Source organism: Sphaerodactylus townsendi, linkage group LG01 (assembly GCF_021028975.2).
Source record: "Sphaerodactylus townsendi isolate TG3544 linkage group LG01, MPM_Stown_v2.3, whole genome shotgun sequence".
NCBI lineage: Eukaryota > Metazoa > Chordata > Lepidosauria > Squamata > Sphaerodactylidae > Sphaerodactylus > Sphaerodactylus townsendi.
This window is the reverse complement of record NC_059425.1, coordinates 107,350,618-107,373,496: the sequence shown is the minus strand read 5'-3', so window position 1 is coordinate 107,373,496 and position 22,879 is coordinate 107,350,618. Positions and strand designations below refer to the sequence as shown.

Sequence of the window (22,879 nt, the reverse complement as noted above, 5' to 3'; positions counted from 1 at the left end):
CTACCACATTGATCACATATGCTACCCAGCAAAATGGAAATTTCAAGAAGCTAAGAGCAAGCACAATTCACCAATGGCTTTTAAAGTGCACCTCACTGGCACAGCTGCAACTTCAGCCTTGCTCACTACAGACTGCTGGTTGACTGGCTGGGTTGCTGTGCCCACTTGCTTCACCTCAGACATTCCTCATGAACTCAGCTGGGCACCAGGCAAGGAAGGGAATGGAATAGTAGCCATAAGCCCTCATGAGCCTGTAACCCTCATGAGCAAGCCGCCATAAGTCCTCATGAGCCTGTAAACCTCATGATCCACTTGCATGCCACCTCCTACGGACTGAGAAGTGCTGTTCCATATCATCAAGATACCATTGGGAATGATAGGGGGATGTTAGAAGAGTCAAGTAGCAGACCTGAGATGCTAACATTGTGGGTTGCTGGTGGGGAAAGGTGTATGTGGGGATAAGGAAGCTTGTTAAGATTCATACTACTTGCAGGGTCTACAAGCTTATCTCAGGTCATGATGTCTGCTGCCTCGTGTATGTAAAGGCGGGCTTATACTTGTCGGAAGCCACATGGACCTCTTGGAGAACATATGAGTCTGCCTTTACACTGAGATTCCAATTGTGTGAACTTGCGCCTCCACCTGCGAGCCGTGTACACGGCTACTATGACTGATCCATGTATTATCTTGATTTTCTCATTACATTCACTGACTGGGGCATAAGCCATCTATAAATTGTATTCATTTATCTAATTTTTAGCAATTTTTTCTTTTACAATTAAAAAGAAGTTTTAACAAAAGCGAAACTTTAAGGCTACATATCTGCTGTGATGTGTATGATCATGGCAACACACTTCAAGCAAGTATGATCCCCTGGATTACATGATCCACTCACAGATTTGCTGGTCCACGTATGTAAATGTGTACATGGGCTGTAAACATAGTGGCGATTGCATACAGTTCCATAGTATTATAAACTAGAGCCATTTGTGCATGCATTACTAATCCCATGGCTGTATGCTTGGCAGTGGTTTTGTCCCATAGTTTTTTAGTTTACACAGCAGTACTCCCCCTGCAAAGTGTCCCCAGCAGAGCCGATTTGCAATTTTGCTTGACCACCACTTCCTTGTTGTTTCTGTGCAACCTCCATTTGGGAAGATGCCTGCTGCCTTTTATGTGCATGTGTGTGCCATCTTTGGTCTAGTGATCATTTGCTAGATTATGTAAATTTCATGTCAATTTCAAGGGTCTATCACTAGAGCAATAGCAATAGTGAAATGGTGGCTCAAAGAACTGGAGAAACTGCTATTGTGCATGTGGGAAAAGGGGGGAGGTATGAGAAGACCCAAAGAAACTTAAACAAACTTGTGTTACCACTGCTGCTCGGGTAACATTAAGTGATTTCAGCTCAGGCAACGTAGTGAGACACAGCAAGCCGGTGTTCTTCAAAAGCAAAGTATTTTATTTGGAAGTGGTTGCTCAAGCTCAGGCAGGGGAAATCACGCTCTCGTAGTCCAGCGCAAGAACTTTTATACACACACATCAAAAGGGGCAAGGGGGCAGGTAAGGGGGCAGGTCCCTTACCTTACAACAATAAAGAAAACATCAACACATAAAAGAAAAGGTACAATTACAACTTTGTGAATGGGACCATGAGATCTCGCTGTCAGGTGTCTTCCCGCGAGACTTTACAATAGTGCTGAAACAGAGAGTGGAGAGTGTCCATTCATAAAACTGGGTGAGGCTGTTAATGCACCTAGGTATCTGGTTATCTGATGGGCTGCTTCCTTGAGTTATGTCCTGAGGCTCCCGCACCTCAGTCCCGCAACAAAAGAAAGTTCAAATGGTCCAACGGTGATCTTAGTTCGTTCCTCAACGGCTGGGACCTCTGGGGTGTCGTCATCAGATTCAATTTGTAATCCAAAAAGGGTCTTTGTTCTTGCTAAAGAGATCTACTGGGTGTTGGCCCAAACTGAATTCCAAGGCTAGCTTCCTTGGCTCTTAATATCAGCTGCTACAAGTTATTGTAGGGAGCAGCCCAAATAAACTAACAGATACAAATACCTAAAATAACATATCTAATTTATACATTAGATGCAATCCTAAAGAACGTACAATACAATTAAAGCACCCAAATATATATACAAACAATAATATCTTAAACTAACATTAATAAACCTTGAATCAACTGGAAAACCTAGCTAAGACATAAGCCTAAACATTGGGTAAACAATAAATCCAACACTGAGGGGCTTACATTAAATCTTAAAAGGGATAAAAGCAAGAAGAAAACCATGTGAAACATTAGCACACTCATAGATACACATCCTTTCCAGGCCTTATGGAGACTTTTGGATAACACTGGTCTCTTTGCTCTGGTACTTAGCCAGTGTAGTTTAGCGATAGGCTTAGGAAAATATTTTTCATATTTTCCTGGCGGTAACACTTGGATTTCTGTGGCTTTTCCTGTGAAGGACAAGAAAAAGTTGCGCTTAAACAGGTTTAGGAAACTGCAGGGATTCTCTGATCTGAGATTGCGTTGAGTTCCAAAGAAGGAAAAATGTATGCATAACCAAGAATCAAACCTGAAGGGAATGTACACTCAATTTGAAGGAGACCACAAGTGTGTAAATGGCCTAGGACTACTAATCCAATATCTGTCTGCTTGTAATCTAAAATAGTGTGGTAACAGCAATAGTGATGGTATGTATGCCACCAGTAGGATGCAGAAGTAGCCTAGCAGAGACAATAAGAATTTACTGTTCCTCAGCTCCCTTGTCTACCTTTAATTGTGATGTGCTATGACTTGCTGATTGTATCTGCTGCAGATTGTCCTCCTGTGATCTTTTGGCTGACTAGTAATAATAGCAGAATGTCAGTAAACATGTGAAAGTGCTTCTCAAAAAAAGTAGACTTTTTGTTTCTATCAAAGTGGCACCCAGGCTCTTTGTCAGAGTGACTGGTGGGGTATTAGATACCAAAGATTGAGAACTAATGGTACAGAGTATCTATATTTCAGAGAGTGAGACACATGGCAGACATGATTATGATTTGAAGGTTCTTTTCCTGAAAGTTGTTGCTTTGGGACTAAAGGCTCAGAAAGAGCACCTTTTTCAGAATTTCCTCTTGCTCTTGCAGTGAACACCCAGCTACTTACAGAGCATTTGGAAACATACTATGCTTTGCTGAAGTCTAATGACTTGGAGGTTCAGCAGATTTCATCCTTGTCACTTGTCACTTTCTTACTCAAAGGAAATGGTGAGTTAATGATCAAGAAATCTGTTTCTAGGAAGAGTCCTAATGTTGCCTGCTTTCCATAGAGGAATAGGAATTACTAAAGCATTTTTGGTGGAATGGAGTTTTGCATTTTTGGTGGAATGGAGTTTTGCTCCAATAATACTTTCTTTTGAATTTGGATTTTCGCAGAAAGTTTTGCTTTATGATAAGGAAGGATGGACATGTTGCAGGAAGCTAGAGGATCTTTTCTCTCCATGTCAAATTGTCTAGTGATCCTTTGCTAAGTCTGTGGAACATACCTGAATTAAGGGCTGTTTTTGAACTTTAAAACTATTCATTGTTACATTTATTCATAAACAGTACCTAAAGAACATGTGATCCAAATGGATTTATTGGAGCCGATTCTTGAGTTGCTTGAGTCCAGTGATGCCACAGTCCAGTGTAATTCCTGTGCCTGCATAATGATACTTGCTGTCTCAGGTGAGTGTAATGGAAGAACAGGGGCGTAATGAGGCAAACTGGAGCCCTGGGAAAAACCTGAGTCCCCCGTCCTTCTCCCCTGGTGGCTTGTGGCTTCCCCCCTCCCTGCTGGCTGAACTTAGCCCCCCCCCCCCCACTGGCGAAAGGGCACGAGATGCAGGGGGTGAATGGGCAGCGGCGGGCGGTGGCGGCATCCTGGGGAGAGCAGCGCATTCGGTGGGTTGGCCAGGTGCACGTGCACCCCTGACTGCAACTCCTGCCACCCCACAAAGATCCATCTGAGGACGCAGCAGGGTTGGCAAGAGGTGGAGCACAGACAGCAAGGCTTGGTGGTTCGGCTCGACCCGATCTGAGCCAGTTCAGAGGCCCTCAGAGGGCCAAAGGCCTGAGCCCGCTGACTCCAAACTCTGCGCAATCCGAACTTGCTGTAACATCTGAGATTTTCGGATTCGTTTTTTGGTGTTTTTTGCATTTTGGCCTGCAGGGGTGCATTTTTAGAGGTATCAGCACCAAAATTTCAGGGTATCTGAACTCATATGATCTTTCTTAGTTGCCTTCCAAACAGCTTCTCGTTCTTGAGTATGAAGTGAATTCACACTAATCCAAGCGTGAGAAAGAATGAGTGGATTGATTTCGGCCAAGGGCTTTTCGGCATGGTTTTTTTGCTGTTAGTTCCGGCCCCATACTTTTCTGTTTATACCCCAATTTCTGCATTTTTGTAACCTTTAGTTTTTGCTTCAGGCTTTTTTAGTTATTCTCTCTGGGGGGCAGGGGCGGGGGTGGTTCTGGTTCTTCTGAAACCACTTTTACCCCAGTATTTTTTCTGGAAGCTGCTTTGAGTCAGCTTTTTTTCCATGCATAATATTTAGGTCTGCTTTCTTTGTCCCAACCACTTCAACCCATCTCCTGCTCCCTTTTTCAACATCTAGACTTTTTCATAACTCCCTCTTCATCCCACCCTAAAGTGATCTCAGGATCTTTCTAAAAATGGCCCTAAAATACTGATCTATTGATGTAATGTTGTAATAGTTTAAGCAGGTTCTCTGAATCCCCAGCTTTTATTTTTAGAAAGTATGTCTCCAGCCCTTTTCCCTTGCAGAGATATCTATGCCTTTACCTTTTGACTCCACAACTGTGAAAATCCACAGAGAGGGTAGATGTACAGAAGAACCATGCCCAAGAACCAATTTCAGTACTTGTGGAACAACTGCCAAGAAAATCAAGAGAAAGTTGAGCATGTGGAAAAGAACATTTTAGATTTATACCCCCTCCTTCTCTCCTGTTAGGAGACTTAAAGGGGCTTATAAACTCCTTTCCCTTTCTCCCAAGGGTGGAGTGAAGGAAAACTGCACCCAGGGAATGTGCGTGCCCTACACCCCTGCTGCAGCAGTGCCCGCCCCCGCCCCAGACACCCCTGCCAAGCCCCCACTGTGGCACCACCTGGGGTGTCGCACCTCCCCCTCCCCATATGTGCTACGCCACTGCTTCCTCCCCCCACAACAGATATAGATGGAGCTGAAAGAGTTCCAAAGAACTGTGACTAGCCCAAGGTCACCAGCTGGAATGCAGGAGTGCGGAAGCAAATCTGGTAACCAGATAAGACTCTGCCGCTCATATGGAGGAGTGGAGAATCAAAACCAGTTCTCCAAATTAGTGCTGTTAACCACTACAACAGGTGCAAGTAAAAAAACCAAGAATAGATACGGTTGCCAGTGGGGTTGTTCATTCATTTGTTTTGTCAGAGTTCCTTTAATGGCTGTACAACAGGTAGATCTTAAACAGATAATCCTTTCCCAGGACAAGAGATGCAGAAGGCAGTAAATTTAACCTGTTGAATGTCTGCCTGCTACCCCACTGTCTGTAGCAGAACAGTCCTGGCAGCAGACAGGTAGCATTCCTGGTTATGTAAAAAATTATTCTGCATAATTTGAAGAAGCATGAGAGAAAATGACTTTAACAATTGTTAGGAATCTTGATTCTATGAATCCCGAACTGAAATTTTTACTAGTTCAGAGACAAACTTGGTTGGGCTGCTATTTTTTGTCCTCAGCCTCAATAAGTCAACCTTCAGTTCAGTGTTTACCTCATCCAGGTGCCATCTGTTAGTTCAACTGTTCAAACACTTCTGAAAAACATCATTCATGGGGCCATCATTATTCCTCCATTTATAGCAGCTTTGAGATATGCTTTGTTGAGCATTTCAAAAGTCTGGATCCTTTTTTCCCTTCATTTTTCCTTGTTTGGCAATGTAGCCTTTAACTAGCAGCACATTTCTAATGAACAGCACCTGGTGCAGAGGATGTAAGTAATTTGGTAGAACTTTGCAGATCTCGTATGGGGGCAACCTCCTTGAAAGCATCAAATACCCAGAATGGGAGATGGACATCCACAGCTTAGAAGAGTGAGAAACAATCATAAATTAGTGTTGTCTTCTGTTGTGGGCCAACAAACATTTTATCTTAAAAAAAATTTTTTTAAATCTTTTACCAAAAGTACAAACTAGATTCTATTGGCCTTGGTCTCCTAATGCCAGGTTGTTAGAAAGTTGTCAACCAGTAAAGCATCAGCCTGTTTTCATCCAGTTTCTTCTGTCGATATGTATTATTCCTTTCTAATTCCCTTGAGGTGCACCAGATTATTCTACTACAAAAGACATGGGGCCATTTCTTTCCTGGAAACTGAGATCATGCTGATTGTCTGTATTCTGATGTCAAAAATACAGGCCATTTATGCGTGCACTATCTACCCTGCAGCTGTTTGCTTCGCAGTGGGGTTTCCCCCACTTTTTTTGTACAGTTACCCTGCTGCAACAGAGAAGACACCTACCTATTCAAGTCCATGTGCCAGCTGCAGTCTCAGCTTAGTCTACCTCAGAGGGTTCATGTGAAAATGCTGTGCTGAACTAGCTCAGAGTGAAGCACATCCACTGAAGAGTGCACTTGGGAGGAGCCAGCATCTTCCACTTCAGCAACAGTAGATCTCTGGCTGACCCCCATGTAAAGTGCAAGGAAGTGCCAGGCAGAGGAGGAGGAGGTGGTGTCACAGCTGCCGGTTGTGTCTCCTGCTCCAAAAGCAGGAGCCAGGCAAGCATAATAGGCAGCACAATTGCCTTCACTTTCTTTGAAGGGGATGTCCAGGCAGGCTGAGGGGGCTTGGGAGGGGAGGGCTGCAAAGGGCTTAGGGATGACTGGCTATGCTGGCACTAGGGGCCCTGGGGCTTGTGGCTGCCTGGCTTGACAGGTCTTCCTTGGCAGCTTCTGTTGACTGGGGAAGGGAGCAGCAGATTTCCCTCCATGCCACCTCTTCTCTGCATTGGGTGGAGTTTGCTGTCTTTGGTCGTGTCAGTTTCACAGGGCTTCACAGGGTCCAGCACTCCAGTGATAGAGCCTCAGCGTTAAAATTAACAAAAGAAGCTGTTCTGACCTTTCTGAAATGGCATCCCAAAGAGTGGGAGGAACTGCTGTATTGTGGGTGTGGAAAGGCAGAGAGGAGCGAGAAAACCCAAAGAAAGCCTAACAGGTCTAGATCTCCTTTGCTTTCCTTGCAAAGAAGGCCAAAGAAAAAGTCGCACTTTAACCAGGTTTTGGAAACCATGGAGATTTTCTGGTCTGAGAGCACAGTGAGTGCCGAAGAGGAGGAAACAAGTGCATAACCAAGAATCAAACCCAAAAGAATGTACACTCAATTCAGAAGAGACCACAAGTCCATAAATGGCTGCAGTCCTTATCCTCCTGGTCAACCATTGTCTCATAATTTCATCAGAATCCTGCACATTATGATCACTCTGAAGTCAGCATGCTATCTGGCATCATATGTGCCACTATTGTGCCTTGACATCATATCGCATGTCCGAGTCTGGATCTTTGCTGATGCCATATTGCTTATGTAAGATGCTGCTGTGCTTGCTCACATTGGTGGTGCAGGTAATACAATATAATAAGATGCAACATTACACAGTGGTGGTGAGAGTCTTCTGGTTTTCTTCGTCAACACAGTGATTTGCAAGATTTTGCCAGTAGTCCTTGTCAGCTGGGGTATATTGATAGCAGGATGTTTTGTTTTTTTGCAGTAGAAACAGTGTCATAAGTCTTTATGGTATGCAAACCTCATTATGTTGATTTAACTTAAAAAAAACCCCATATTCACTATTTTTCATGCCTGACCTTGCGTAGACACCCAGAATTCTTAGTCCATGCCTTATATCTGTTTACTATGTTCAGACTGGTCCTTATACAGTGTTTTTTGTTAGCGCCTACCAAAATAACTAATTTCCTGATTTTTTATTTTACTTCTCAGATACAAACCGAGAGGCCATTGCTTCTGCAGGAGGAGTTGTACCTTTACTTACTCTTTCTAAATCTTATGATCCTAGAGTCCAACAATATGCAGTTGGAGCCATTTTCAACCTCACACAATCAGGTATTTTAAACTGGGATATTTCTATTGTGCCAGATGCAGCAACTTTCGAGAAGATGGGAATGAAATTGTGTTGCTGAAGTTTATTCTCTATAAAAATGTATGTGGTTATAAAAGGCTTGTTCGTTTTTTATTAAAAAAATATTTTGCCACAGAACAATACAATGATCAAAAAGCCCCAAATGATCAAAAAACACCCAGAGACCACAACAGTGAAAGTAGGAAACTACAAGATGGGGGTTGAGAAGATGGGAAAGGCTGCTTTTAAAAGCCGAATGGCTAGCTCACACTTACTGATTCTGGATTATATCAAAACTAGTCGATCAAAAAGGAACCCACATTAGTTCACTTGTCAAATTAAAAGGTCCCCAGATCTTCCTGGGGAGGCCAGAGTCAGACTCTGACTGCACATGTATTTGCAATCGCCTCTTTCAGTAATGTGTGGTAGGAAGCTTCAAGAAGCTCAGTCTGCTCAAAGCACCATATTCTCCTGGAGTCCATGGAGGCTTGTATTTCACTGGCAGCTGATGATTGATTAGGAAAATAACGATCTACCTTTCAGCAGAGCTTTAGTGCCCACTCCATACAGATAAAGTATGAAATGCATTAATCCAGCTGCTACTTACGCAGGTTTCAATCAGTACTCAGTATTCCATGAAGATAGCCTCATTTTGCAGCATGCAGAGCAGAAGAGACATTTGAATTCTTATTCTGTTCCTCCTGGCATTTTTTGTCAGTGTTACCAATCGGGATAGAAATATGGACAACACAAAAGGAAACTAGAAGTCCTCTGTAAAGCCTTGTAATCTGAATGCTGCTTCTGATCAACTGCTTCTTTTTAGTATCCCCTCTTGCAGGAGAATACAGTGCAAGGGGTTTTCACTGCTGCCAGTTCTGGGATGCATCAAGAAGTTTCAGTTAGTGGGCCTGGTGTTGATCCTCTTACTGTAATATTGGGCTAGGCAATTTTTACGAGTGGGGGACCAGTGAGGACTAGTAGAAGGCATTTCATTCTCTGACGTATTCCCTGCCCGTTCTTTCCTCTTTCCTTCCCTTTGCAGCCTCTATTGAGTCTCTACTTTTCATGCTTCCTTTTACCCTTCCCACCCAGCAGCAAACCAAGCTTTATTTCCTGCCCTGCCCCGCCCCGCCCCCCTCACACACACACACCTGGTTTTCAGCTTTCATTTCGTCTCTCCTCTGGCGGCTTCTCCCCTGGAAAAGTCTGGCCCAGTTGCATGGTGGCTTCCAGGGCCATCTCTAGTTCCATTCTGAAATTTCTATAACAGGTTTCAAAATTAGGTATATGAATTCTGGAGCACTCCTTTCCTATCATTGGTTATATCAGGATGAACCCAAACCATATGTAAGATTTAGTTTTATATTATTTCATGAGTTTAATATTGTTTCATTCTTCCAGGATGGACAATATGTTTGCTTCTGAGAGTCAAAGCTCCCTACGTCAGATACCTGAGAAAGGAAGGTTTTGCCTCTCAAAGGCTCATACCACAAAAATCTTATTGGTCCCTAAGGTGCTAGTGGGCTTGAATCTAGCTGTTCTACTGCAGAGCTACATGGCTATCTTCTGAAGCTCTGCCTTCCTGCCTTCCTGCCTTCCTGCCTTCCTTCCTTCCTTCCCCTTTTTTGCACAGTGGCCTAGCCACAATGTTTGGTGTCTTTGCTCATCCTGTCAATGTGTGAATTGTCCAGACTTTGTTACTATTGAGGAAAAATACAGATACTACAGTCTGCAGTTGAATTGGAATAGTATTGTTTTAATTTGTTTCCCCTAGGAAATGCGGTATTTTTAGATGCTAATCCAATTGTGATAAAGAAATCTGTGTGATCATTAGCCCCAAATAATTTGTGTGACGTTACAGGATTCATGTTATTGGTTCACATTTTCATTGCAGAATGGGTCCAGCAAATGTTGTGTCGACAAGGAGCTCTCCCTGTTCTCACCCTTTTGTTGGAGTCTTCTGATTCAGAAGTCCAGGTAAACCTGACTTTAAAGTAGGAGCTGCAACATATTTTTAAAACTTTTTTTCAGTTCTGCCAAAATAACACACATGAGATTTCAGATCCTGTTGAAAGTGAAACTGAATCCTCAGATGTGCTTGCAGATCAAGAAAAAGACAGAGTGTTTGCCTCTAGTGGTGTGGTCTTTTTGGCTCTCTATCCTTCTCCAGAATAAAATGTGCCTCTTAGTTGGTTGAAATTGGCCTGCCCAAACCCTTGGTGTCTTGGAGGGAATTTTGACTGTGGGAGGAATTACTACTGCCAGTCAGCGATGCAAAAAACTTTTAAATGTCTCTGATCATTTCAAAATGAGAAGAGCCCTAGTGGGTAAATTCATGTTGGAAGACAAGTTCTGACCACACTAAACGATCCAATACATCGCAGAGCGTTCTCCCTAGCAAGACTTCCCTAGGGAGATTTTCACAAACTCCATATTCTGCCCGATTGTGTTCTTGTGATGCTAACAAACCGGATACACTCATCCATATTTTCTTCACTGCCCCTTACACAAAGAAGTCCGAACATCTATCCTCGGACAACTGCTTGAAAATCAGAATGGCCTTTCGGACAAGGATCCAGTGAAGCTTCTGTTGATGGACAGGAAGGAAACAATAACCTCTACGGTGGCTTATTTTCTATCTACCATAATGGCTGACAGATTCCACTACACCTATTCCGCCATCAAGCCAAAGACATAAGCTGCTCCCTTGTTGTAAATAATATTTTAATCTACACATGGATTTTTATATTCTCCTTATATTATTTGTAAAATGCTATAAAAGGTCTTTGATTTGATTTGACAAGTTCTGCCTCCAGTCCTGGATTTGTGCCTTGCCACTCATCCTAGGCATGGTTCCTGACCGTAGCTTGAGAGCCAGCCCTAGGCCCTAAGAATTTTCAGCTAGTAGTTCTTCCAGCATTCCCTAAGCCTGGCACGTGGTGCGTTAGTTCCCTGTCTTTTATGCTTGCAGTACTACAGCTGTGCCGCTCTAAGCAACATGGCAGCAAACTCTCAGCATCATGAAGTCATTCTGCAAACTGGGGACCAGTCTCTTCTACAGGTGCTCCTTTCTCTACTCTCTTCTCCAGTGGACAAGGTAAAGCTCTGGATTTTATGAGATATGAGATCACCTCCTAACGCTTTCAGAAGCAAAACTGTTTCTTTTTGCTGCTTTCACAGACTCTTTTTCAAATTAAGGACTCTATAAGCCAAGATAGGCTTTGGTACAGAATAGTTAATTAAAAGGAGGATAAACTGAGTTTTTTTCCATACAGTAAAATCCTGTCTTACTAAGGTCCCACAAGAGATCCCATAAGGCAAAATAAGTTTGAAGTTACCAGATTTCAATTTCCAACTTTTTTTCTGCTAGGTAGATTTGTTTAGATTCGTGGTGGTGAACCTATGGCACTCCAGATGTTAATGACTACAATTCCCATCAGCCCCTGCCAACATGTTCAATTGGCCATGGAGTGCCATAGGTTCACCACCACTGGTTTAGATGAATCCCAAAGCCATGTTTCTCTCTTCACTCAGGTAACATTTCTTCTCCCTCTTCCAATCAAAAGAGTCATGAGCTTTTTTTGGGCCCTTCAGAATTTTTCTGGAGTTCCTGGCATTTCAAGTAAGCCCTTCAACAGAGGACTGCCCTCTTTCTATTGAGCACATGAACCCCCCCCCCTTCTTCCTGTGGTCACTTGGATCCAGAAGATTCCAGTGAATCCATTGATTACATGGAAGGCTAAATCTGTTCTTCTGAATACCCTCATTATTATGTCATTTGTCATCTTCTCTACCCAGGTGGATTAAAGACTCTAGCTAGGAAAAAAAAAAGGACTAGGCTTTTTGTCATGTCATCACAGAAAACTTTGTGAATGTCAAAGTTGACACCTTAAGTATCCCAGATAGATATTACCAGATTGTCGGGGGGGGAGCATGACTCAGAGGTAAATTATCTGCTTGGCAAGCAGAAAATCCCAGGTTGATTCCCAGGTTGGCATCTCCAGTTACAAGGATCAGGTAACGGGTGATGTCAAAGACCTCTGCATGAGACCCTGGAGAGCTTCTGCCAGTCTGAGTAACAATACAGACCTTAATGGACCAATGGTCCAATTCAGTATAAGGCAGCTTCATGAGGTCATGTGTGTCCATTCCCCACAATTTCCCATTAAATGACTTCAGATATGAGGTGCTGGGAAATGCCTTTCTTTGCTTGGGACAAAGCCACAGTAGGTGGTACTGAGCAACATGGACTATTAACCTCCATAATGCGTAAGGCGGCTTCACATATTCAACTAATGTGAACCAGTCAACTATGTTGGTTTTATCAAGTTTTTATATTGTTTTTACATTGTTGTTACCCATTTTGGGTCCCAAGATGCCCAGAAGAAAGGCAGGTATATAATTATTTTAAATAAGTTAATGTTTTTAAAGCCTGAGAGTTTGGAGTAGTTTCTTTTGTATTCTGATTTGTTTATTCTCTACAATTAGGTTTCAAACCAGGCTTGTGTTTGTCTCAGGAATTTAGTCACAAGTGGTAAGTGAGGCCCTAAAACAATAGTAAATAAAAATGCCGGCAGGCACTTGCACACAGATTCTTTCCTATGTTGTTTTCTGCTGTATAGTCACTTGGAATAATTTTCTCAGATCATTCCTTGTCCTGTTAAAGAGGAGAACACTATAATCTGACTTTCTGAGTTTTCTGTATAGCAATAGTTTCATTATGAATAGATATTGTCTGGCAGGTTGAGGGGGTGATGACCCAGTTGTACATATATCACCAAGAGTTTGCTACAGTTTAATTTTTTACTGCATTTATGCCTGTCAGGCTCTGCCTGGAAAGGGGGATGGGAGCTTTGGATGTCTGTGGATTGCTTTGCTTTGCTTTGCATAGCTTCACCAGGTGCCTTATCAGTGGTTTTGGATACTGTGTGAAAGCTAGACTGTTTCGCTTCACACTGTGGGGGAAGTGCTGTGCCTTGTTCTAGAATATCTCTGTGTACTGGGGTGCTATTTCATGTTTCGCTTTGAGTCCAGCAATAATGAAACACTAGTAGAAAGTTCAAAGGTTTCTTTATTGCCGGACTCAAAGTGAAGCATGAAGTAGCAAAGAGAGTTCTGGGGCTCACCCCAGTACACAGAGATATTCTATCTAGAACAAGGCACAGCACTTCCCCCACAGTGTGAAGTGAAACAGGCTCGCTTTCACACAGTATCCAAAACCACTGATAAGGCACCTAGTAAAGCTATGCAAAGCAAAGCAAAGCAATCCACAGACATCCAAAGATCCCATCCCCCTTTCCAGGCAGAGCTTGACAATGCCCCACCTTTCTCCCCAGTTGGTGGGGGACAAAGCTTAAACCATTCTCCTTTCCTCTCCTCTATTTTAGGTGGAGAAGGTGACTGCCACCTATCCTCAATTAGAAAAGCACTTGAATGTATATTAATTAAAATAGAAATATTTCAGTATATTACAGTGTCCAAGATACATTTCTGCCATACTATAAGAGGTGAGAGGCTGACACTTGCTGCAACAGGACATGTTCAGCATTCTTTTTCTGCTTTAATCATTGTTCAGTAAAACTGCTTTCCTTCTCCTTCTGAATTCTTGTCTCATATTTTCACAAGGTCAGTTAAACTCAGGTTCTTCTTAAAGCTTGTGTGGATCCCATACCAGTGGAGGTTGTTATTGCTCTTTCAAAGCTATTACAACTTATGAGGATGAGACTCATATCCTTTTGTCGTCTCCCAGCTATGTGGTAGATACTTACTGAATCACAGAGGCATTTTTATGAGTTTGGTATACTATTAGAAATTGGGAATTGCTAGACCCATGGAAAAGTCCTGTTGCATGGGCCTTGATCCTTTAAAAAATCACCCTACTTGCATAGGACTCCCTGTAGATAAGTGGTTCTCATGTGGCTGTGAGAATCTTCAAAAGAGCCTCCTTCGTCATCCCTGTACACTCACCAATAGAGGAATAATAGGCTGGTCAGATGGACCTCCAAGAGCTGCCACAGGTTATAGCAGGCTACATGGCAAGGCCCAACACACTGGAGTAGTCAGGCCTATTTCTTTGGTCAGAGCAACTGAGAGACTCGGCGTTCAACCACAGACTTGTCTGTCCTGCCAGTTGGAACAGGATGTATCAATGTCTTTCTTTGTTTTGTCCAGCTGGATGATTCAAGCCCTGGTGATTCTTTTCCAGACTCAGTCACTTGCATTCGATCACACTGCTTTGGCAAGATCCAGCTGGACAGAGAGTGTCAGTCATTTGTGTCAACATCAGCTTCCAAGCACCGTGAGGCAGATCTCCCATGTTCTTGTTACCAAGTTACAATGTAATGAAAGCAAGTTGAGCAATAGTTGCTAGGCATAAATCTAAGGGAAGAGACTAAAGTTGAACTTGACAAAAGTGTCCCTGGCAACCACTGCATTTGATTATGTTCTCAAAAGGAAATTTTTTAAGCTAGTATATTCAAGACCGTTAATATGAATTATAATCACCACTCCATAGCCCCCTTTACCATTTTTATTTCCTTGATTATAATACTAGATTATATAAAAAGTTAAGTATGTCAGTATTTGTTTTATGTGAAGGCTGTAATCAGTCACTTGCAATTGTATCTTCTCTTTAAAAGGTACTAAAAGAAACCTCTGCTCTCTCTAATATCTTATCAGTTTCAGTCCTTGACTTCTGAATATTATTCTTACTATCCAGTTGTTATAGCAAGCCTTGGTTGTATGGAAAATGTCTGATGTGTAGACATCCTGAAAGGTGACGCCTGTCCTAATGAATCAGGTGATACTGAGTAAAGAGAGCATGTAAGAGAAAAATAGAGGGAACAGAGAACTAAATCCAGACTAATGGGAACTGACAAGGGAAGACTTAGGTTCTTAAGGGAGAAACTTCAGATAAGAACTGAAACTTCAGATGAGAACTGGAATTGCAGTGTCCCCAGATTAAGGGTGAAAGTGCATCATAGTTGATGTGACCTGGCTTCCTCTGCAAGTTGTTTGAATACGAAATACCGAATAAAGTATTTCCTTCTTACCACAAATGTTAAATTAAGGAGGTGGTGTTTTCAACGGACCTCTTTATTTATATATTTTTATTATATTTTCTTTATATTTATTTATATATCAGATTTAATATACCGCCCCATCCCCAAAGGGCTCTGGATGGTGTACAACCAATAAAACCATCAACCTCCATCTTAAAATCAAATGATAACATAAACAATGACAAACTCATTGGGCGGTCAGCATAATATGGACAAACCCTCAAGGTAGAATATGGGGCGCAGGGGATGGCACTTTCAACAGCTGACCTCCCCAAGGGCCTGGCGGAACAACTCCGTCTTACAGCCCCTGTGGAACTGTTCTAGGTCCCGCAGGGCCCGGATAGATATATGCTCTTGCTTGTATTCTGTCACTATAAGCAGCACTTAGGGAGCAATCCTAAGCAGGTCCCCTCAATAGTCTATCTCATGTCACTCAACGAGCCTTGCTCCCAGGACTGTATCCTGTATCATTAGGACTGTATCCATATTGGAGGAAAAGAAACTTTATAACAGCAGTACTAGTGGATGAACCACCCGTGTTTTGTCATCCAGAGAGACGGATTTGTTCTGAATAGAAGATGTTAACCCAGCTGCATGTAGACCTGTATAAATGTTAGTTACATGCTGTGAAGGCAGGGGATCATGAGTGGGAAATGTCCCACTTTCCAATATTGGAAGGCAGTAAATGCTCCCTGATTCTCCTATATATCCCTGTACCTCTTTAAAATAAATGTTTAAGTGAACCCGCTGAGCTGATCCCTCTTCACTCTCTCTCTGTCACTTTTAACACAGATAACCATTCAACAAGCTTCTTCAAAGTTTGCCAAATAAGTAGTAGAATTTTATTAACAACTTTGGGGGTCTAGGTTAGGAGGGAATATTGTTATAAAAGAAAGAAGCAGCTTTATTTACAGATACTAAGATGGTTTCAAAATTTGGCACATACAATAATTAGCTTTTTGAAAAGATGTCAGTTTGTCATAGAGTTCTTAAAATATGATAGTCTTTCAACATGTTTCTCAGAATATATTCAAGCTAGCACACAGAGGTGCATGTGGTACCTCTGGTGCCTGTAAACTAGCAGGAAAGGAGTATTCCCACAAGTATTTAAAGTAAATACTTCCAAAGAACTAGGGATGGGAATTCTTCAACCACATGCAGGGTAATTTCCCCTTCTGACAAGAGAATGGTCCCTCCCTGACACAAACTCTGAGCCAGTTCCCTCAGTTCTCCCCTTTCGGTACAGAAGATGAACTAGCTCTTCTCTAATAATCTGGACTAAGAATTCTTCTGTCCCTAGAAGTAAATTCCCTTATTGGCTAGAGTATGGTCTCTCATTCCCCAGTGCTCTCTTCCTGCTCAAACCACAGGTCTTTCTCAGGTACTAAACATATCTGCTCTCTCTCGATCTTGGAGCTGAACTCCTTCCGATCTTCCTAAAGTTCTAACTCCTCCCAAAACTCTACCCACTCCCAGCCTGTTACTCATACTCTCAGGCTCTGTGACGGATTAACATTTTACATTCTGGCTTTTCTTCTCTGCCTGCTCCTTAGATCCGTCTCACATGCATATGCAGAATAAGAAGAACTGATATTTTCACATGGGTCAATAAAAAGACCAAGTTTATTTATTTACATTGATCAAATGGGATTTGTAGGACCCATTCATCAAATCCCATTCCAATCTTGGACACGGTGTAGGCCATTTGGTGTGATAACAAAAAATTAGACCTTCTGTGTTTGTGCATCCCTGATTTTATGGGTGAGGTCACCCTGACTCTGACCTTTGAGCTGCCACATTCATATGTCTCAGGCTGATCCTTGCCAAAACTTTGTGGAGGTGTGCTACTTTCTGTTCCCTTGATGCTGGCTCTGTAGATCAAGGATAATGGCACTGCTCAAGAGTTTCCTGTCCCAGGTTCATAAAGGAACCAAAGCCCCAAGTCCTCTAAATGGTGTTCTGGGAGCATATCACTCGAGCAACTTGACTCACACTGTTGCCACCATTATGGAATACTAATTCCTAGGTTATTATTGAAAATCAGTGGATTTTCTGTTAGTTATTTCAGAGTAAAGTAGGCAAAAAAAATTCATCCAGTTTACTACCAATCTGCTGGAGGATGAAACAAAAAATCCTACACGCCCTACAACTGGACAACCAATTTGCACCCACTCTGATGAAACAATAGTAGAATGGGTCAGTCATTTGATGGTCAAATGAGAGGTGGTGGAGGAGATGCCAGTTCCTATATAGCCTTCCTCTTACCCACCCACCCACCCCCACCCCCCCGTTCTGTACACAAAGAAGGCAAGCATCAGGCTGGCTAGCTCTCCTGGTCCACTCAGAATGCTATTTGGGTCTACTCAATTAGCTTATTCCCAGAAAGTATTTTTAGGATAGCAATTGTAGGGATAAGGGCTAAATGGCAGGATGGACAAGTGGTGCTTCTTTAAAATGACCCCTCAGCTGGCCTATCACCCTATTCCAACAGCAGCAAAGTGGCAGACCCAATGACACACTGTTTCCTCTGTTCCTCTAAAGTGATCAAACCAATGCCTTTTAGAATGTTGCCTTACAGTGTGAGGAACGGAAGACCATGACCTGACATCAATCTTGAGTGACTTTGTCAGTTGAATACCCTTTAGATGCTCCTCCTCACCTGTCAGTAAAAAAATCATGTTGGAACAAATGGAGTGCTGCAAAAAAGGAAATATTTTCTTTTGCTAACAGGAATTTGCATTTTTTTTAAAAAAAAAAATCCTTTTACCACTACAGTAGAGGTTCTGACTCCATCTGCTGGTTATTTTGGAGAAAAAAATGAGATGGAATAATCAGCAGGGGGATTACTTTCTGAACACTTCCAAATGCCTGTGCTATTGCAAATTAGGGACAATTAACTTTTTCACATGTAAGATAATACCCAATTGTGATTTTGCAAACATTTATGCAGATATTGAACATTCACTTGATAATTAGTGGAGCTGTTGAACTACCCAGTGGTGTAGTTTTTAGATTCATCAGAGAGCAGGTTGTGTGTATTAAGCAGTCACAGAGTTAATACTTATGTATGTATAAGTGGTGGATCTCTAAGAGAGGGTCAGGCAGAGTACAATGTCTTCCCCCTTACTTATTCTGTCATCACTCTGTTGGCTAAGCTTGGATCAAGAAGCTAACAAGGGTTAAGAAAACTAAGACCAGCAATTGCAATTAAAGATTTTTTTAAAAAATATATTCATTTTTGTTTTATTTCCTTCACTATCTCCCTGTACTATGTAAATAATAAACCATTCATCTTGTGACTATTATGCCACTAAAATTCTTTAATTGATTGATAAACCTAGCGATATCACAAAAATGTTTGCCAGTATTTCCAGGCACAACAATCAATTGTGGGAGTGAAAATGGTATCCCACCTTTAGCTTCCAATCAAAATCAATTTCTAACTTGCACTTGGAGTAGAGAACTGATCTGCTATGGCAATGTGTGCACTGGAATCAAAGATTCTTAAGCAAACTTTCCACTGCTAAGAGCTGAGCCTTCTTCTGCTGAGGGCTCTCATTAAAGTGATATACAGAGTGTCATGACAGGCAGATCCCTTCTCCCCTTCAACCTCTGCTTTGGAACTGAACTATTAAAAATAGATTAATTAAGCTTATGACTGGATATTCCATCCTACTGACTGCTTTTAATAAGGAAAAGCTGCTTTAGGAATTTGGGGACTGGCGTGAAGCAGCAGAGGGATGTATTTAAACCTTTGCCTACCTGCCATTTCCGCACTTGCGTTTGCCTCTTCAGCTGCTCTTTCTTTTTGTGGGATTCTAGGTATGACCCTCCTATAGTTAATGGATCTGGCCATCCCATAGGAGGTAAAGCATCATGGGAGTGATTTCAATAATATCAGTAGGTACAGTATTCAGCCCAAAAGACTCAGAAGTTGTTGCACCACTTCTGTATCTAATCTGGAGGAACCGGGTTTGATTCCCAGCTCTGCCGCCTGAGCTGTGGAGGCTTATCTGGGGAATTCAGATTAGCCTGTGCACTCCCACACATGCCAGCTGGGTGACCTTGGGCTAGTCACAGCTTCTCGGAACTCTCTCAGCCCCACCCACCTCACAGGGTGTTTGTTGTGAGGGGGGGGGGAAGGGAAAGGAGATTGTAAGCCCCTTTGAGTCTCCTGCAGGAGAGAAAGGGGGGATATCAATCCAAACTCTTTTTTCTTCTTCTTCTTCTTCTTCTTGGACCAGCTCCACTGAAACTTCCAAGGGAGCAGTGGAGAAAGTCTGCTCTGCCCAGGGAGTGGCGCAGAGAGCTCTAAGAGTCTGATGGCATCATGAGCTTGTATGTCAGGTCTAGAGGCTTTTCATAGCCAACGATAAAATAGGATCAAATCTGCCTTCTTTTTTGAAGGTGGGTAAAAGTACAAAATGATGCCCTCAAATATTATGCACATATTTTTCTTTATATATACTTATATAATCAACATATATAATCAACAGTTCTAGAATAAATTATGTTGACTTCTATGAACTGTTAGTGAATAATTATACCTTTACTTCATTTTATTGATGTATAATGTTTGAATAGTCCCTCAACCCCCCTGTACACATAAAAATCCAACCCAAGGAGAAAGTTTTTAGCCTAGCTTTTTTGCAGAGATATTTTGAAATACCGCACACATCATTGTGACATGGCAAACACCAAACTCACCTCACACTCCTTTGCGGACCCATAGAGTACAGCCAAGAAAATCTTTATATGGTAATTATGCTGCTAGAAGCTAAAATAGCTAAACTGAATTTTAGTCACTGGAAAAGACAATAATGCCAGGAAACATTGAAGATAGTGGGAAAAGAGGAAGACGTAGCCATAAAATGGATTAACTCAATAAAAGAAGCCACAGGCCTTAGTTTGCATGATGTGGGCAAGGTTGTTTACAAGAGGACATTTTGGAGATCAGTGATGAATAAGTCAGAAGTGACTTGATAGCACATGATGCACTTGAACAGGCCTTCCATTCTTGCCCCTTTCCCAAAGTGTAAAATCAGGCTATTTGGGGAAGGAAGCCCAACAGATGAGTGAGCAGGTCTACTGGTTTTTCACAAAGCTAAGCATAACACAGTTCCCAGTTTTAAAAGCAACAGGGGGAGGCAAGAGATGATTCCGGACTGCTCCAGGACCTTCAGTGCCTCAGAGTACAAGGGGGGGTTGTAGGAAAGAGGGGTGCATCAAACATTCTAAACCATTAAAAACCATTAACAGTCATTAGCCCCCAAAACTCTTCTCCCTTGTGAGTATTCAGAATGCAACCTAACCCCAACCCCCAAGTCTCACATGCCCAGAACTTACAACAACCACTGCCGGCATGTGGTCCTTGAAGGTTGGAGGAGAAAACAAGAAATTGGAAGGTCCTGCAGGTGGAAGAGTGGAGGATGTCTCAGTCAGAGGGAAGGAGGGAAATTAGAGAGGCCAAGTAAATTTGCGTGTCTCCCACTGCATAGAACCAGTCATCTTTGAACAACTCCTTAGGAACTTTTACCTCCTTCTCTTCACTCATCTTAGTTTCACCTGACAAGCAACTGCAGTTTCTTCCTTATCAAAGGCTACAATTCCCCTCTGAGCCCCGCTCCCCACTCTTAGCAGCAGCCTAATTGGGGTGCTGCAGAAAAGGGGTTGCATGCACTACAGAATGAGTGATCTCTTTCATGCTATTGAGTTTCCTCCATCTGCCAGCAGTCCAATCTGGGGAAGAGGAGGCATGCACACTGCAGAGCAGGCCGTCTCTACTGGGCAATTGATCCCCACCCCACCCCTGGGTCTTAGCAGCATTCTTAGCAGAGGAACGGGCAGCATGCTGCAGAACGAGCCATTTTTCATGGGCAATTGAGCCTCCCCCCCCCCCCACCTGCTGCTGCTACTCCTTTCTGTCCACTGCCCAGGGTACTTGCCCTTCCTTACCTCCCTGATCTGGTCCTGTAGTTAAAACAGTTTACTCACTGAAAATGCTGGGTCCCAGACAGTGTGAGTTTCCATCTGGATATCTCACATCTTCATGAAAAATGCAACGCCAAAAGTGTAACCTCTGTACAGATGTGAAGGAGCCTTGTGGCACAGAGTGGTAAACTGCAGTACCACAATATTGGCACAGTGATAAGTTGCAGTACCTCTGCTCATGACCTCAGTTCAAATCTGACAGAAGTTGGTTTCAGTAGCCAGCTCAAGGTAGCCTTCTCATCTTTCTGAGGTTGGTAAAATGATTACCCAGCTTGCTGGGGATAAAGTGTAGATGACCGGGGAATGCAATGGCAAGCCATCTGTAAACAAGGTCTGCCTAGTAAACGCAGTGATATAATGTCACCCCATGGGTCAGTAACGACCTGGTGCTTTCACAGGGGACTACTTTTACCTATACAAGTGTGATCTATTATAGCCCTATCCATAAAGTCTGGTTGAGCTCTTTTCTTTGTTCAGTTTAAATGAGGTACTCCTGTCTCCCAAATGCTTTCTGCAAAAGAACTCCTGTGGATCTGTACATACAACCATGAGCTGCCTTTTCATTTTCCAAACAGAGAGTGTTCAGACCAGCCTGATTGCTATGGGCATCCTGCCCCACCTGCTCTCGCTCCTTGATTCAAACAATATCGAGGTTCAACAGAATTCCATTATTCTCCTCCGGATGCTATCCCAACACACAGCCAACCAGGTGAGACCATTTTTAAAAGACTATAATTCCAACAGATTTTAAACAATCATGCGTTGTGGTAATGTTCAGAGGAAATTTGGTTGGGGGTGGGGGGACTCCAGATACCAGAGTGTTTGAATATTTGCTGCTGGGGTCCAAAGAACTGCTGAAGTCACAGCGCCCAACAGTTCCAATTTATTTATTGTACAGAGGAAACATACTGTGGTCTAACCAACAGAAGAGGTCTCATGGAATAGAAGGAATTCACATTGATAGCCTTTCTTGTAGGTATGTTCATTTGTATTTAGTAGTTTACTCCAAATAAAGGTGTGTATGTATAGGGCCTATAGATGAATATGTGAAAATAAAGCAAAATTGTGAAAGGCAGTATGTATAGTAATGAGAGTGTTGTACTAACAATTGGGAGCTCTGAATTCAAATACCCATTTTGTCACAAAGCTCATTTGCTGACCCTTACCCTAGCCTAACTCACAGCGTTATTGTAAGAATAAAATGGAGGAAGAAAGTATCCTGCCTACTGAATAAATAAATCTTTTATGCTACCTAACCGCCTCAAGGGAGAATAGAATAGAAATTCTATTAAAATGTGACTAAAACTATCTCGAATGCATGGTATTTTCCTTGAGATTATATATTGTTCATAAATTAAATTCTTTTAAAAATTGTATGATAGGTTACACAGTGTTGGCTAGAAGCCTTTAATGTGCAGTCCATATTACTCATTGCCCAGGTGCAAATGCATCTGCTGTGCCAGTGCTCCTCTAGTGTAGGAGCCTGTGCTGACCCTGATGGGGCCATTCCCAGAGCCAACTTCTGTTGGCTTCTTCAGGCCTCTCAAACTGGGGGTGCCCCCTTTTGCTAGCACAACTAGCCACCAAAAAGGCAGATATGGGCCACTGGGCTGCTTATGGCACTTGCAGCAGAGGTGGCGAGTTTTGTCTGTTTTTTCACTTGCTGTGCCTCTGC

At 42.5% G+C, this 22,879-nt stretch overlaps 1 protein-coding gene across 2 annotated transcripts in view; it reads left to right on the top strand.

Annotated features, from left to right (window-relative positions):
- The window catches only part of LOC125438930 (vacuolar protein 8-like), a 45,725-nt gene that overhangs the window by 7,366 nt on the left and 15,480 nt on the right, over positions 1-22,879 (top strand). Inside the window, exons 3-9 of one of the 2 annotated variants that reach the window (XM_048507660.1) lie at positions 3,139-3,258; positions 3,598-3,717; positions 8,014-8,136; positions 10,047-10,129; positions 11,124-11,249; positions 12,641-12,686; positions 21,780-21,913. In XM_048507660.1, the coding sequence (XP_048363617.1) occupies positions 3,139-3,258; positions 3,598-3,717; positions 8,014-8,136; positions 10,047-10,129; positions 11,124-11,249; positions 12,641-12,686; positions 21,780-21,913 (752 nt within the window). The remainder of the gene's footprint in view (positions 1-3,138; positions 3,259-3,597; positions 3,718-8,013; positions 8,137-10,046; positions 10,130-11,123; positions 11,250-12,640; positions 12,687-21,779; positions 21,914-22,879) is intronic. The other variant, XM_048507670.1, reaches the window with a different exon arrangement.